This window comes from Miniopterus natalensis, chromosome 11, assembly GCF_054644295.1.
Source record: "Miniopterus natalensis isolate mMinNat1 chromosome 11, mMinNat1.hap1, whole genome shotgun sequence".
Lineage (NCBI taxonomy): Eukaryota > Metazoa > Chordata > Mammalia > Chiroptera > Miniopteridae > Miniopterus > Miniopterus natalensis.
Window position 1 is genome coordinate 42004153 of NC_142091.1, and position 13941 is coordinate 42018093.

Sequence of the window (13941 nt, forward strand, 5' to 3'; positions counted from 1 at the left end):
TGCATTTAAGCAGATCTTTACTTAAATACTTTAAGTATAATTTTAAAGTAGTTCCTTGAAGATCTTGTGTGTTTGTTATGATGCCAATTTCTACATATTAAGAAGTTTTTTCCTACTGCAAATGATATGTTAATTTCTAATATCTTTAGATAATTTTTGCTGGTATAAAGAAAACTTGATTTTTTTAAGTTCATCTTATAGCTGAACATCTTACTGAACATGTAACTAATTTTAAAAATCTACTTATTTTTTATGATTATATCATATGAAGATAACGACAGTTTAACCATTTTTATTCTGATCCTTAAAACTCTCCTTTCTTTTTTGACTTACTGTGTTGGTCAGGACTTTCCACTTTACATTGATACAGGTATTCAACTGCAGTCCTCTTGGTGCATTGCCCTCGGCAAAGGGGAGTGCCTCCTCCAAAGTTACACTTCTTCCCTGAGGCAATTCCCATCCAAAGGCTAGCTCACTAGACAGAAAAAAGGCCTGTCTGGCATGCTTCAATTTAGACAACTCTGGCAAGGGCCATTCCAGAGCTCCTTATGTGATTAAGTGAGTTATTGTTTTTGGTTTTGTTTCCTCAAATATTTTTGAATAGTTTTGCAAATGCAAGCACCAGCCTGTACTATGCTGAATACCGGAGGCCCCTCTGCAGATCTTTGGAAACTTCTTTTTATCAATACTCTATCCTCTCTGAACTCTAGCTGCCTTGGCCCCCCTGACCCCCATGTCCATCTCCTTACCACAGTAGGACTCTCAGGCTGTAACTGAGTTCTCCTTGCCTTTCACATGGCCTGGAATCTCTCCAATAAGCTGCAACAATCTTTCTTCAGTAAACAGGACTCACTTCATTTGCTTCTTTTTTTATTGAATTTATTGAGGTGACATTGGTTCACAAAACCATACAGATTTCAAGTGTACAACTAAACAAAACATCATCTGCACATTGCATCATGCGCCCATCGCCCCAAGAAAAGTTGCTTTCTGTTTCCATTCCCCCCCGCCCAACTTTGCCCACCTCCAACAATCCTCCCCACTCCCCTGTCCCTCTGGCTATCACCACACTGTTGTCTGTGTCCATGTGTTATATATAAATGGTTTTTTGCTTCATGCCTTCACCTTCTTTCATCTAGCTCCTCTACCCCCCTCCCTCTAACAGCTGTCAGTCTGTTCCATGTATCTATGCCTCTATTTCTATTTTGTTCATCAGTTTGTTTTGTTCATTAGATTCAACAAACAAGTGCTAGTGAGGATATGGAGAAAAGGCAACCCTAGTGCACTGTTGGTGCAGACTGGTGCAGCCACTGTGGAAAACAGTATGGAGTTTTCTCAAAAAATTAAAAATGGAACTACTTTTGACCCAGTGATCTCACTTCTGGAAATATATACTAAGAATCCTGAAATACCAATCAGGAAGAATATATGCATCCTTATGTTCACTGCAGGATTATTTATAATAGCTAAGATTTGGAAACAGCCCAAGTGCCCATCAGTAGATGAGTAGATAAAAAACTGTCTTAGTTACATGTTCTTCCCTGAGACACTCAGGGAATACTATGCAGCTGTAAAAAAGAAGGAAATCTTACCCTTTGCAACAGCATGGGTGGGTCTGGAGATTATTGTGCTAAGTGAAATAAGCTAGTCAGAGAAAGACAAGTACCATATGATCTCACCTCATTTGTTTCTCATCTCTCAGAGATCATTGTCCTCTATTGCCTCGTATCCACTATCTTCAGAATCATTGTTTTACATTTTGTCCTGTAATTTTGCTGTTGTTTCAAGTGAGAGGATATACCTACTTCTGTTGTTCTATCTTGACAACTTTATACTGGACAAGCAGATGAAAGCACCATCCAACTCTGACTCCTCCCTGGGCTCAGAGTTGGACTTGTGACTGCACGAGCCCCCTGCCCTCCTCACAGTAAAACAGGAGAGATCTTATTTACAGTTGAAGTCTCAGTGTCTTAGGAGGACTATGCACTACAATAAAAGGAAATACACCTCTAGGGGAACCTGAGGTCAGAGTGACTTGGGGACTCCAGAATATATCTAAGGAATTTGAAGAAAATAAATTTTAGGAGTGGAGAAAGGCAGTGGCATACAGAAATGGAAAATCAAGTGAGATGTGACTTCTTCAGCATCTTCAAGATTAAGATGGCATCTAGGTTTATTTTTAAGTGAAGAGCCTATCTAAGTTTTCCTCCTTGTGTGTGGTGACATTAAGATGTGTTCTTAGAATTAATATGAGTGTTCTCAGGGAAGAACATGTAACTAAGACAGTTTTTTTCACAGGGTTAAGCAAGGACAGTGGCATGACCAGGCCTCCAGGTTAATTATGCTTAGCTCTGGGAAACCCAGTCTCTGTCTTCACCCACAAGAAGAGAGCTTTATGCCAACATTACTTGAGTTATCAAAGACTGCAGATGACAAACCCACAGAGTGTCGGCATGAAAATATAGTCATCTTTCTCTCCCTCTCTCTCATTCTTCAAAGAAATTCCTTTAAAATACTTCCTAATCACTCTTTTGTGCCTTTTGCAATTAAAGGAATTAAGCAGCTCCCCAGGTTTACACTTTTCCCTACACTTTTGTTATGCTCTAATGCCATATAGTATGTAACTTTTCATCCAGTATTTGCAATTTACCAGTCAAGAAGCATTTCAAAAACAAAGAAGATCGTATTTGTTGAAAACAAAAAATTAGTACTCTTACATTCCAAATGACTTTTGTAATTGTGGAATCTACTCACCAGAATCAGTGTTTAAGGACCTCTTAATAGGGTGGCCCTTGCTTTTGTCCATGGAATTTTGGAAGTAAAAATTATGGCTAGGTTAGGTTACTAGATGAGCCTGAGCCCTAAATTTCTTACCTGTGAACAAAAAAAAAAAGAGGCTCTATGATAAGCCTGAGAAGCTCAACGGGCTACATGGCAAGCCCAACAAGTGCAGCGGCCAAAAGTAACCACACAGGATGGTCTGATCACAAATTCCTAACTGGGCAGGTCATGGTTGGGTAGTCACATCCCAGGCCCATAGCTTCCTTAGCAAAGGTCAACCTTTACCTTAAGAGAACCCTGGCCATTGTTCTTATGCATCTAGGATAACAGGCCTTTGAAATGCCAGCGTTATCTTTTCCAAACCCCTGGTGGGCATAACCACCTGGCAAGGTACTTGGTGGAACACTATGGCCCTGAAATTCCTTATTTTCTTGTTGCTCACATACTCTATTTACTGTAAATGTTAAATGTTAACTACTCTGTACCCACCAATGTAAGAAAGAAAACCTCTCCATTTTACTTTCTATCCAATCCTAGAAATGTCCCTGCTTTGTTTTCTCCCACCTCCTTAACCTACCACCAATGGATTTCATGCACCTTCCTTACATCCTCTCCTTTGATTCTAAATGTATAAAATAAATTGCAAAACCGCCATCCTTCAGAGTATTTTCTCAGTCCCTTGAGATCTTGCTTCTGGCATGTCCTCAAAATTTTGGCTCAAACTCATAAAATTTTTCTATAGGTTTGAATGTTCTTTTGTTGACATGCTGATATAAATAATGACACCACTGCCGACCAGCTGTAATAATATATTATGTTTCCTCATCCATGTTCACCAGATTGTGACATCCAGAAGTTTAACTACATGCCATACTTATCATCCCCTTATCTGAGGCTCTTGAATGCAGCTCCAGGCCATATGGAGCACAATTTTGAGTAAAGAGAATGTCCCTTATACCACCACAGTCAGTTTTACAGCCTCCCACATTACTGGTCTTCTCATTCCCCACCTCTACCTCCACTTGGGTCCTCAGTGTCCTGGTTTTACTATAAAGAGTTTTAAGATGTGTGTGGCATCTGCTGGGCATAGACTGGTACTATTATGAATATTATTATTTGTAAAAGAAGCCTGAACATTCATGACTGGGAAAAGGTGGTGATCTCTCTGCTTAGTTCTTCCTGACTCTGAAGAGGGAAGGTCTAGAGAGAAGATGCCTAGTGACAGCAACAGGTTCACAAAGACAACACAGAGATCATGGCCTGAAGAGCAGAGCTGGTTTCAACTGTGCCTGAGGAAGGAGCACTGTGTCGTGGAAAGGCTGGGCAGTCAGAGACACTTGCATTTGAGTTGATGCCCAGCACCCACCACATGGAGCTTTTGTTAACATTTCTCCATAAGGTTTTGTTTTCTAATGTATAAAATAGAATACTAATCCCCACCCTGCAGAATTATGACGGTAAGATGATTTACATTCATAAGTGTCTAGACACAAAGTTAGATATCTAAGAATGCTAGTTACCTGAACTAGGAAAATGAACTTCGGTTGGGTACTAAGAGATCTATAGTAATTCCTGATATAGGAGGGACAGAAAGAAGGTAGAAAATATTCACTACCCAAGCATTATTTTACTGTCTGAAATCATAAATGCTGAAATAGAAACAGAGGAAATAGTAATAGGTGTTTCTATAGAGAGTCCCCTCTGTGTATTTAATGCCTCCTCTGTAGCAACTTCAGAAACCCTTTCTTTAACTCTTTGGTTCGAAACCCATAAACAATAGGGTTCAAGGCAGGGGGTATGAGGTGATGAAGGACATTGAGCAGGATCAGGATGTCCATGGGGACCCTCTTTCTGGACACATTTGTCAACACCACCACCAGCAGGATGCTGCTGAAGAAGAGGGTGAGGGTGAAATGGGAGCCACACGTGCTCAGGGCTTTGACTGTAGCCCCCTCGGCCTTGAACCTAAGCACAGCTCTTAGAATGAAGGTGTAAGAGAGGAAGATGAGGGTGAAATCTGAGCCCAGTAAGGTCCAACCAGCCACGAACTGGTAGAGTCTGTTCAGGGTGAAATTGTCACAGGAGAGCCTGGACACAGACAGGTTGGCACAGATGCAGTTCTCAATGACATTTTTTCCACAGTAATGGAGCTGGGCAGTGAGAATAGGAATGGGTGCACAGAGAACAGTATTTCGTGTGACAATGAAGACACTAGCCTTGACCACAAAGCCGTTAGTGATGATGGATGGGTATCGTAATGGGTGGCAGATGGCCACATAGCGGTCATAGGCCATGACCATGAAAGTGCAGGACTCCATGGGGAGGAAACTGTTCATGATGAACATCTGGAGGAAGCAGGCAGAGAAGCTGATGGACCTGAGGTCAAACCAGAAGATGGCCAGGACCTTGGGGATGACAGTGAGGCAGAGCACGATGTCCAGCAGAGAGAGGAGGCTGAGCAGGTAGTACATGGGCTCGTGCAGGGAGGCCTCCAGCCAAATGGTGATCAGGATGGTGGTGTTGGCCACCATGGCCAGGAGGAAGAGGAGGCTGAGGGGCAGGGACAGCCAGTGCTGCCAGCTCTGGTAGTTAGGGAAGCAGATGAGGAGGAATTCGGAGACTGGAGCAGTGGAGTAGTTGCTGGATAATGTCATGAGATAAATCCTAAGATGAGGACCTGTCACCTGGGTTTATGTATGATGAGATACATGAATTAGGTCAGTAGGAAATAAAGATATGAAAATATTTGCTAACACATACTCATCCAGAAAACTGATGAAATCTAGATCAACAATCCCAAGCAAAGGCCAACTTGAGTGAAGATAAATATGATGGTGGAGGGCTTGGCTAATGGTTTCAAATTTTAATTTGGAAAAATGAAAAGTACAGACTAGCCACAAGGTTTAGAAAAAAAGTAATGAGAAGAATTACTTTATTAAAATATACTGTAAAGCTATAACATTTTGTAGCTGGTTTGGCCTCAGGTCCATCAGCAGGGATACTGACCTGTGATAGTGACAAAGCAAAATGACTAATTATAAATCTCATAGACCAGAAATGCTCACTAGTTACAGAATAAATCAGAATTAATAAATATGTCATAAACCTGTATTTGTATGTTATTCAGTAAGTTTTGCTGGCATAATTTCTTAGATGGTGGCAAAAGTTAGTTTTTCCTCACTTTTTATTATACACCAAAGTAAAATTGAGATGGGAAATTTATTATATAAATGCTATTCTCAATCCTATGATAAAAACTTAAAAAATAGATGTAAACATTAATTAAATATAAAGAGGGTCCCCCAAGCTCCCCTCTCATTCTGACTTATTGTACCTCTAGCACAGACCATCCTGGACATACTTCATTCAGGCCTGCACAAGTTGTAGTTCAAAGGTCCTATAGAAAGTTATGTTCACAGGCAAGCTGTTTTCATTAACACTGATGACCATGAACCTTAAACAAGCACTTAATAGGCATATTCAATATAACAACCTCTAATTGATCCACCCATTCTAATCAATTTTTCTAATTTTATAAATTTTTTTCAAATGCTAAACCCTCTAAGTAGATGACCTCTCCAACTGCTCCACAAAGACAAGGGAGGCTACAGATGCAAGTTCCTCCATTTCCAATAACACACTCATAAGTTCATTGGTACCTCTACCCTCACTCTCTTCTTTGCATCTTGTCAACTTGAGGTTCTACCCCTCCTCTTAATTCCAATCCCTCCACCTCTGGTTTGGAGCCTACCCTGATCTTCTCAGGAATTTTGACCTAGTAATTATCCAGTCAATTTTCTAATATTTTTTTTTAATTGAGTTTTGAGAGAGAGAGGAAGGGAGAGAGAGAGAAACATCGATGTGAAAAAGAAACATGGATCGGCTGCCTCCTGCAAGCCCCCTACTGGGGATCAATCCTGCAAACCAGGTATGTGCTCTGACCAAGAATCTAACAGATGACCTTCTGGTGCACAGGACAATGCTCAATCCACTGACCACACTAGCCAGGGCTATCCAGTCAATTTTCTATGTATTCAAGCTATCCTTTCCTAGGTCCTTCCTATGGATATTCAAGATGCCTCAAGTGTCTCAAATCTTAAAACATTTCTACATCTATCCCACATCTCCATTTGGTGTAAATACCCTAATTGTGGTTTCAAACAAAGATAACAAATCTCTATCTCTTCTTCCTCTTCTTTTTACACTAAAAACTTAAGAAACCGAAAGAGGCAAAGGATATCTAAGAGGATACAAACAACAGGGAGGTTCAATAGTTCAGTTGAGAAGTGATCAGTGTGTAAATAGATGGCTCTGGAATGGATCTGAGGGTGTAGAAAAGGGCCATCTTTTAGAGGCATAAATATACTGGCATATAAACAGACATTACACTGGGTAGTTTTATATAAAGAGGGTAGAAATTTTAAAATTATATTGTCTCTTCTGGATGAAATGACTAAATAAACTTTACAACATAGAAAACAGGCTTTGAAAAGACTTGGTATTCGTTGTAAAGGCAGAGATGATTCATTCAATTTTGATATATTGAGTTTATGAATTGTTGCAGAAAAGTGCTGGGATTTATTTGAAAACTTGAAGTCAAAGGTAAAGAATTGGAAACGATCAGGGCATAGATTATACTTTCAACCATTCCTGTCCTTATTTCTTACCTTTTACTCACTGTCTTTCTTTGTTCCATTCTACTATCCCCAGAAGATCTCTTTCTTAGCTCTTTGTTCTTTTTCCAGCCCGTAAGTAGTGCCTTGGTGTACAAGGTTATATTAAACTCCAAAACTGCCCCTGTTCCATCACCATCCTTTCTCTCTCTGGAATCCCTAGACATGTTTTCTGGGCAAGCCAGATGGATTTCAGTCATGTACTTGCATGAAACTCCCAGCCATAGAAAATATGGGACCCCTTGTATTTAAATATATGAAGTTTTTGAAATTATAAATCATTTTCTTCTAGGAGGAAACTAGGATTTCTGAATGTTCATCATCCAGTGCCACCCCTCATGGCCTCTTTCTTCTTTAATCCTGGGGTGACCAATATAAGAATGAGTGTCCTAGTGACCTGGCTGCCTTGGGCTCAGCACAGGGTCACTTCCCACCCTTAGCCCTGGAACTCACCGAGGATGCAACAGATTGGGTCCCTGCCCAAGGAGTCAGCTGCCTGCACCCAGAAACCAGAACTTGAACTGCTTCCTTGGCTCTGATGAAAAAAATCTAGAGGGTTTTGTAATCTGCAGCCAGTTCCTCAGACTGCCCCACCCCCATCTTCACACCAGCTGGGAACAGTAGTAGTTTGGGATACTGGGACGTGGCTGCTGATGAGCTGGATCTCATGGGAACTTCCATCTTACCTTATGTCCTGGTGCTGCTGGGGGCTAGTAGTTGAGAAGTGGGGAACAGGATTCGAAACGGACTTTTTCTGCTTGACTCAACAGAACATCCTCTCAAACATGACATAACTCTTTCAACATCCCAAAATGTTGTATTGAACCTTTCCAGAATTTCTTTACGAAGCCTGAATTCAACTCAGCTATTTGATATCTGCATGAATTTGGGCAGCTGATTAACCCTATGCAAACCCCAGTCATTTAATAAATATTTATTATCAACCATATGTTCAGCACTAGAATAGTCCCAGAGATAAAAAGGTGAATAAAGTGGTTAAGGTCCCTGCCCTTACCAAGATTCCACTATAGTAATTACATTACATTATGGTATCGGTAGCTTCCCATTGTTAATTAAATAAAACTTGCTTTCTTAATATGAACTACTCAAGATCCAGCATGCTACTCAAGAAGCCATGAAGGGTGGCACTGGATGCATAAACATTCAGAAAAGTGCCCTGTCCCTCCCCATATTTTTCAACCCCCAAGTAACACTGTCAATCTCATCCTCAGGCTGCGAGAGGAGCCTGCATGCTGCCTATTAGAGAAGAATCTGGTTCCTTTCACTCCCACTTCCGCAGAGGGAGGCTTTTCTCCCTTCCTTGCTTCTTCATATGGGAAGAAGGGTCACTAATACAATTGCTCAGGGGTTGTTGGGAGCAGCGGGTGGGGTTATTACAGATCAAGAGTAGGAAAAATGTTCCAACCTTTCTATTTCACTTCCTCCCTGGAGGATCTGTAAGAATAGCAGTGGAGTCGCTTTTGCTTCGTTTTCAAATATCATAAACTCACCTGCCCATAATCTTTTCCCTAGAGAAGAACCTGGAGACCACCATTCTCTTTTTTGCATTTTACATTCTACTACCGCTTCCCTTTGGGGGATCTGGCATCCTGCCTGCAGATGATGGGTATGTGTACTTGGAGCAGAATTTTCAAATCAAATCTTACCATATCCAGTTAGGCTGGGGAAAGGGCGGTACCCTAAGACCTAAAATTTAGGGGATAAAATTGAAGGCCTCCTCTTTGTCCTCTGGTCCCACCTATATTTTCCAATCGTGACTTATCTCTGTGCCTATGAAATTTATTAGGTTTGAACCATTATTACTTTGATCCCTCTTTAATTCCTTGTGGGTATTCTCTACTGCCAGGGATGCAGACAAGATAAAGAGTGAGAATCTGCACTTTTAATCTCCAACAACACTCCTGAGCATTCTCTCAAAGAAACACCCTGTCTCTGTCCAATGAGGAGCATCTAATTCTAAGATTGAAGATCTGACCTCCTAGCCCAAACAGAAAATCACACTAAAAATTAATAAAAGGGAAAAAGGAGCACTCACTGTAGAAGTATCAAGTTTGTGCAACAATTGAAGTCAGTATCACAAATAATTATTGCTGGTGTTTGTTGCATTGGGCAATAACTCAGACATGTAGTATTGAGAAGTAAGTGAAATGTGTAAGACTCCTACTTTCCTGGAGCCTGAAGTCTAGCATGGAAGATATATACAATGTAAGTAACATCGCAAAAGTTAACTAAAACGGTAATAATTCTGATTCAAATGTTGGACTGAAAAATGATTTTCTTCCTCTCTCTCTCCCTCTAAGTTATCATTTTTTAACATCTTCAGAACTTCTTTATCTTTTAACTGGAAGTTTATACCTTTTGATCACCTTCACACATTTCCCCCTCACCCCACCTCTGGCAACCACCAATTTGTTCACCATTTCTATGAATTTGTGTTTTTTTTTTAATTCCACATATAAATGATAACATGCAGTATTTGTCTCTCTCTGTCTGACTTATTTCACTTAGCAAAATGCCCTTAAGGTCCACCTATGTTGTCATAAGTGGCAGAATTTCCTTTTTATTGCTGAATAATATTTTTATATATATCATATTTTCTTTATTCATTCATTTGTTGATAAACAGGTTGTTTCTAGGCCATGCCTATTGTAAATCATGCTGCAATGAACATGGGGGAGCAGATATCTCGCCTAGATAGTGATTTTGTTTCCTTTGTAAGTGTACCCAGAAGTAGGATTGCTAAATCACATGGTATTTCTATTTTTAATGTTTTAAGGAAACTCTATACTGTTTCTATAGTGACTACACTGATTTACATTCCCACTAACACTTCACAAAAGGTTCACTTTTCTCCACATTCTCACCAACACTTGTTATCTTTTCTCTTCTTGATGACAGCCATTCTAACAGCTGTGAGGTGATATCTCATTGTGGTTTCAAGTTGCATTTCCTTGATGATTGGTGATGTTGAGCATTTTTTCATGTACCCATTGGCCACTTGTATGGCCTCCTTGGAAAAAAATGTCTATTCAGATCCTCTGCCCATCTTTCAATTGATTGTTTGATTGGTTGGTTTTGTTTGTTTGTTGCTTTACATAATTTGGATATTAATCCTTCATCAGTTATGTGATTTGCAAATATTTTCTCTAATTCCATAGGTTGCCTTTTCATTTTGTTGACGTTTCCTTCACTGGACAGAAAGTTCTTAATTTGATGTAATCCCACTTGTTTACTTTGGCCTTTGTTGCCTTTGCTTTTGGTGTCAAATCCAAAAAAGTATTGCCAATAATACGGGTACATTTACCCCCTATGTTTTCTTTTAAGAGTTTTATTATTTCAAGTCTTATATTTAAGAATTGAATCCATTTTGAGTTGATTATTATTTATGGTATGAGATAAGGATCCAGTGTCATTCTTTTATAGATGGATATCCAGTTTTCCAAACACCATCATTGAAGAGACTGTCCTTTCCCCATTGCATATTTCTGGTTCCTTTGTCATTAACTATTCACATAGTCATGGGTTTATTTCTGGAGTTTCTTTTTTTTTTTTTTTCATTGACCTATGTGTCTGTTTTTATGCCAGTACCATACCATTTTGATTACTATAGTTTTGTATTATAGTTTGAAATCTAATGACTAAAAAAATGAAATGAGAATAATTCAATAACAGTTATAGAATATAAAGAGGTATACTAAGATTGGATCAGATACTTTCAGATATTTCTGGAACTCATAAGTAAAATTGGGTTGGATTTATAGAAAAATCAAAAGGAAGTAATATGCAAATCAACATAGGTATGTATACGTATGGGTATTAAGTAGAATTATGAGCTAGCAAAAGAGTAACTGGAGAAGTTAAAGCTTGATGCAAAGATGGGAAATATTATTAAGAGATCCAGGGAACACTCCAAGCTAAGAATCAATCAACAGAAAAAATAACAGAAGTGGAGAGAAATCCATTAGCAAATTGAGGAGGTAATTGCTCTTATATTGCCAGAAAAGCTGAGTCAGTTTCACACTCAGTAACAAGGAAATCAGCTCCCTATGTAAATTGAAAGAGGTGCTTCTGTATCTCCAAACCCTGTCATTACAGTGGGACCAGATAGAGAGAATTAGAGTCAATTCCAAAGTAGGTTGGTTCTCCAGATTAGAAACAGAGAAAAAACATGGGAAGCCAGCCCCACAGATCCACAAAACATACTGTAGCATCTCTGTATAAAAGTTTCTCTTTTTTAGCAAAAGAGAAGGAACCCAGCCCACTTCTTCATTTCCCTCTTGACAGCCTGCAGGGAATTCTGCCTGTCAGCAAATCCCTGAACAATGACCTACAGAGTCCTGCAATCTGGGCACAGAAGATGTGACCTTCACAGCCTCTGAGGAAACTCACCCCAAATACTCAAACTTATTCTCATATATGAACAAATAGATAAGAGTCTGAATCTATGATATTTGAGGGAAATGGAATGAAAAGGAAAGACCCCACTAAATAAGCAGAAAAGCTAATCCATTAGAGAGAAGAGTGCATGGAGGAAAACGGGACATTTGTAAAATATGTAATAATATTTTCAAATGGCCTCTTTAATGGATCTTTGAGGTGGTAGAAACTAAAGAAATCTCAGTTGGCAGAAAAGACAAGAAAAGGTTAATCCAAAGAGCCAGTGCTAACATTTAGTGGAATGACTATACAGTTTAAATACTTAAATGTTTTTATAATATTGATAAATGTTTGGCATGAGTGACAAAGGAAAACAGAAAAGACACAAATATAATGAAATATGAGATGTATAGCAGACACAGAAAATGAAACAGTAAGAAAATGATGCAAAACAAATCTTCTGATAGTAAATTTGAATAAAGGTAAAATAAAGAGATTCTTAGACAAAAACTACAAACCTTTTCAAAAGAAAATTTTAAAAACATACTTCAGGCAGAATACATAGCCTATGTGAAAGATCTGAGATGATAAACATATACTTATTAGGCTATAAGCTTGCTCGGCTGCAACAAATAATACAAAAAATACATGGATGGGCAAAAGTTAGTTTACAGTTGTATGAAAAAAGTCTCGCAGGTTATGATTAGAATAATAATACAAGAATAAACTCTGACCCGGACAAGGTGGCTCAGAGGTTGACCACTGACCCAGGAACCAAGAGGTCACTGGTTCGATTCCTGGTCAGGGCAGATGCCCAGGTTGTGGGCTTGATCCTCAGTGGGGGGCGTGCAGAAGGCAGCCAATCAATGATGATTCTCTCTCATTGATGTTTCCCTCTATCCTTCTCCCTTCCTCTCTCTCTAAAAATCAATAAAAACATATATTTTTAAAAAAGAATAAACTCTGTGTTTTGCCTACTCACAGCTATAAATGTACTTTTGCCAGCCCCTTATAGTGTCGTAAACCAGATACAAGTTTACTTCTGTCTCAGATTTAAGTCAGGGTTGGTGGCCCAGGACTGAATAAAATGTGTGTTTTTTAAGGCACATAAAAGAGTTAAGGCAAATCTTAGGGCAATATTCAACAAACAGGAGGCAGTACACCAGTTGTGACAATCCTCTTGTAAGTTTTCACCCCGTACCTGTTAGCAGCAATGGAAGGTCTAATTGACCTCACTCCATATCCACATTTCAGAAAGAAAAATTCCATTTTCAAGTGACATAACTAATTCCACATTTATTAATAAAGCTATGTTTACAAACACCAGACTGTAGACCATTTTATAGCTATTAGATAACCATGGAATGGTTACTTTTGCTTTGTTAAATTAATACTTATAAAGCACACATATACTCAATACTTGGTCTTATCCTCTCTTTACTCTAAGCAAAAATATAAACAAAGCAAAATATAATGAATTAAAAATACAGACTTATTTTACTTTTTTGAAACTAGAGATTATAACATATTATTCCTAGAACCTATTATAGTACTTGCCTCACTTAAATTTATTATAAATACATGAGTTACAGCCATATTGCAATGAAAGGTGTTTTCTCACATTGTGGACATCTCAAATGCTTTGAGAGAGACACTTGCTACACAGGAAGTCCAGTGACCTAGAGCTCACAGCAATTCAAGGGTTCGAGGACACTCTAAAACCAAAACCACACGAAGCTTGGGAATTCTCATTCTTATTCTGGATGATGTTGCATAGTCACTGAACAAAGGCAAAAAAATACTATATCCAGAGTCAATGTATCCTATCCACAAGTTTCTTCATCACAAGGAATAGGGAAATGTTGGGATCAGGAGCAAAAAATGAATGCGGAAGATATTCACAAATCCAGCTATCCAGGTACATCCTAATTCACCATGGAACCAAGTACCCAGAACTACTTTTCCATGAGACTAATAAGGCTAGAAGGACTTCTCACTGTGGAGTGGCTTCTACCCATATGGCCTAGAACAGCCATGGGCAGTGTCTTTGGCAGGAGCTTCTGAAAAAATAACTAAGATGTATTAATAT

At 39.1% G+C, this 13941-nt stretch overlaps 1 protein-coding gene across 1 annotated transcript; it reads right to left on the reverse strand.

The window, feature by feature from the left end:
- Positions 1–4490: 4490 nt before the first annotated feature.
- On the reverse strand, positions 4491–5435 carry LOC107540473 (olfactory receptor 56A1). The gene has a single exon (XM_016217245.2). The coding sequence runs from the start codon at positions 5433–5435 to the stop codon at positions 4491–4493; it is 945 nt and encodes a 314-aa protein (XP_016072731.2).
- Positions 5436–13941: the final 8506 nt, after the last annotated feature.

Excerpts from the sequence above, each read along its gene's own strand:
- LOC107540473 (XM_016217245.2), bottom strand. The coding sequence starts at position 5,435 with ATGACATTATCCAGCAACTACTCCACTGCTCCAGTCTCCGAATTCCTC.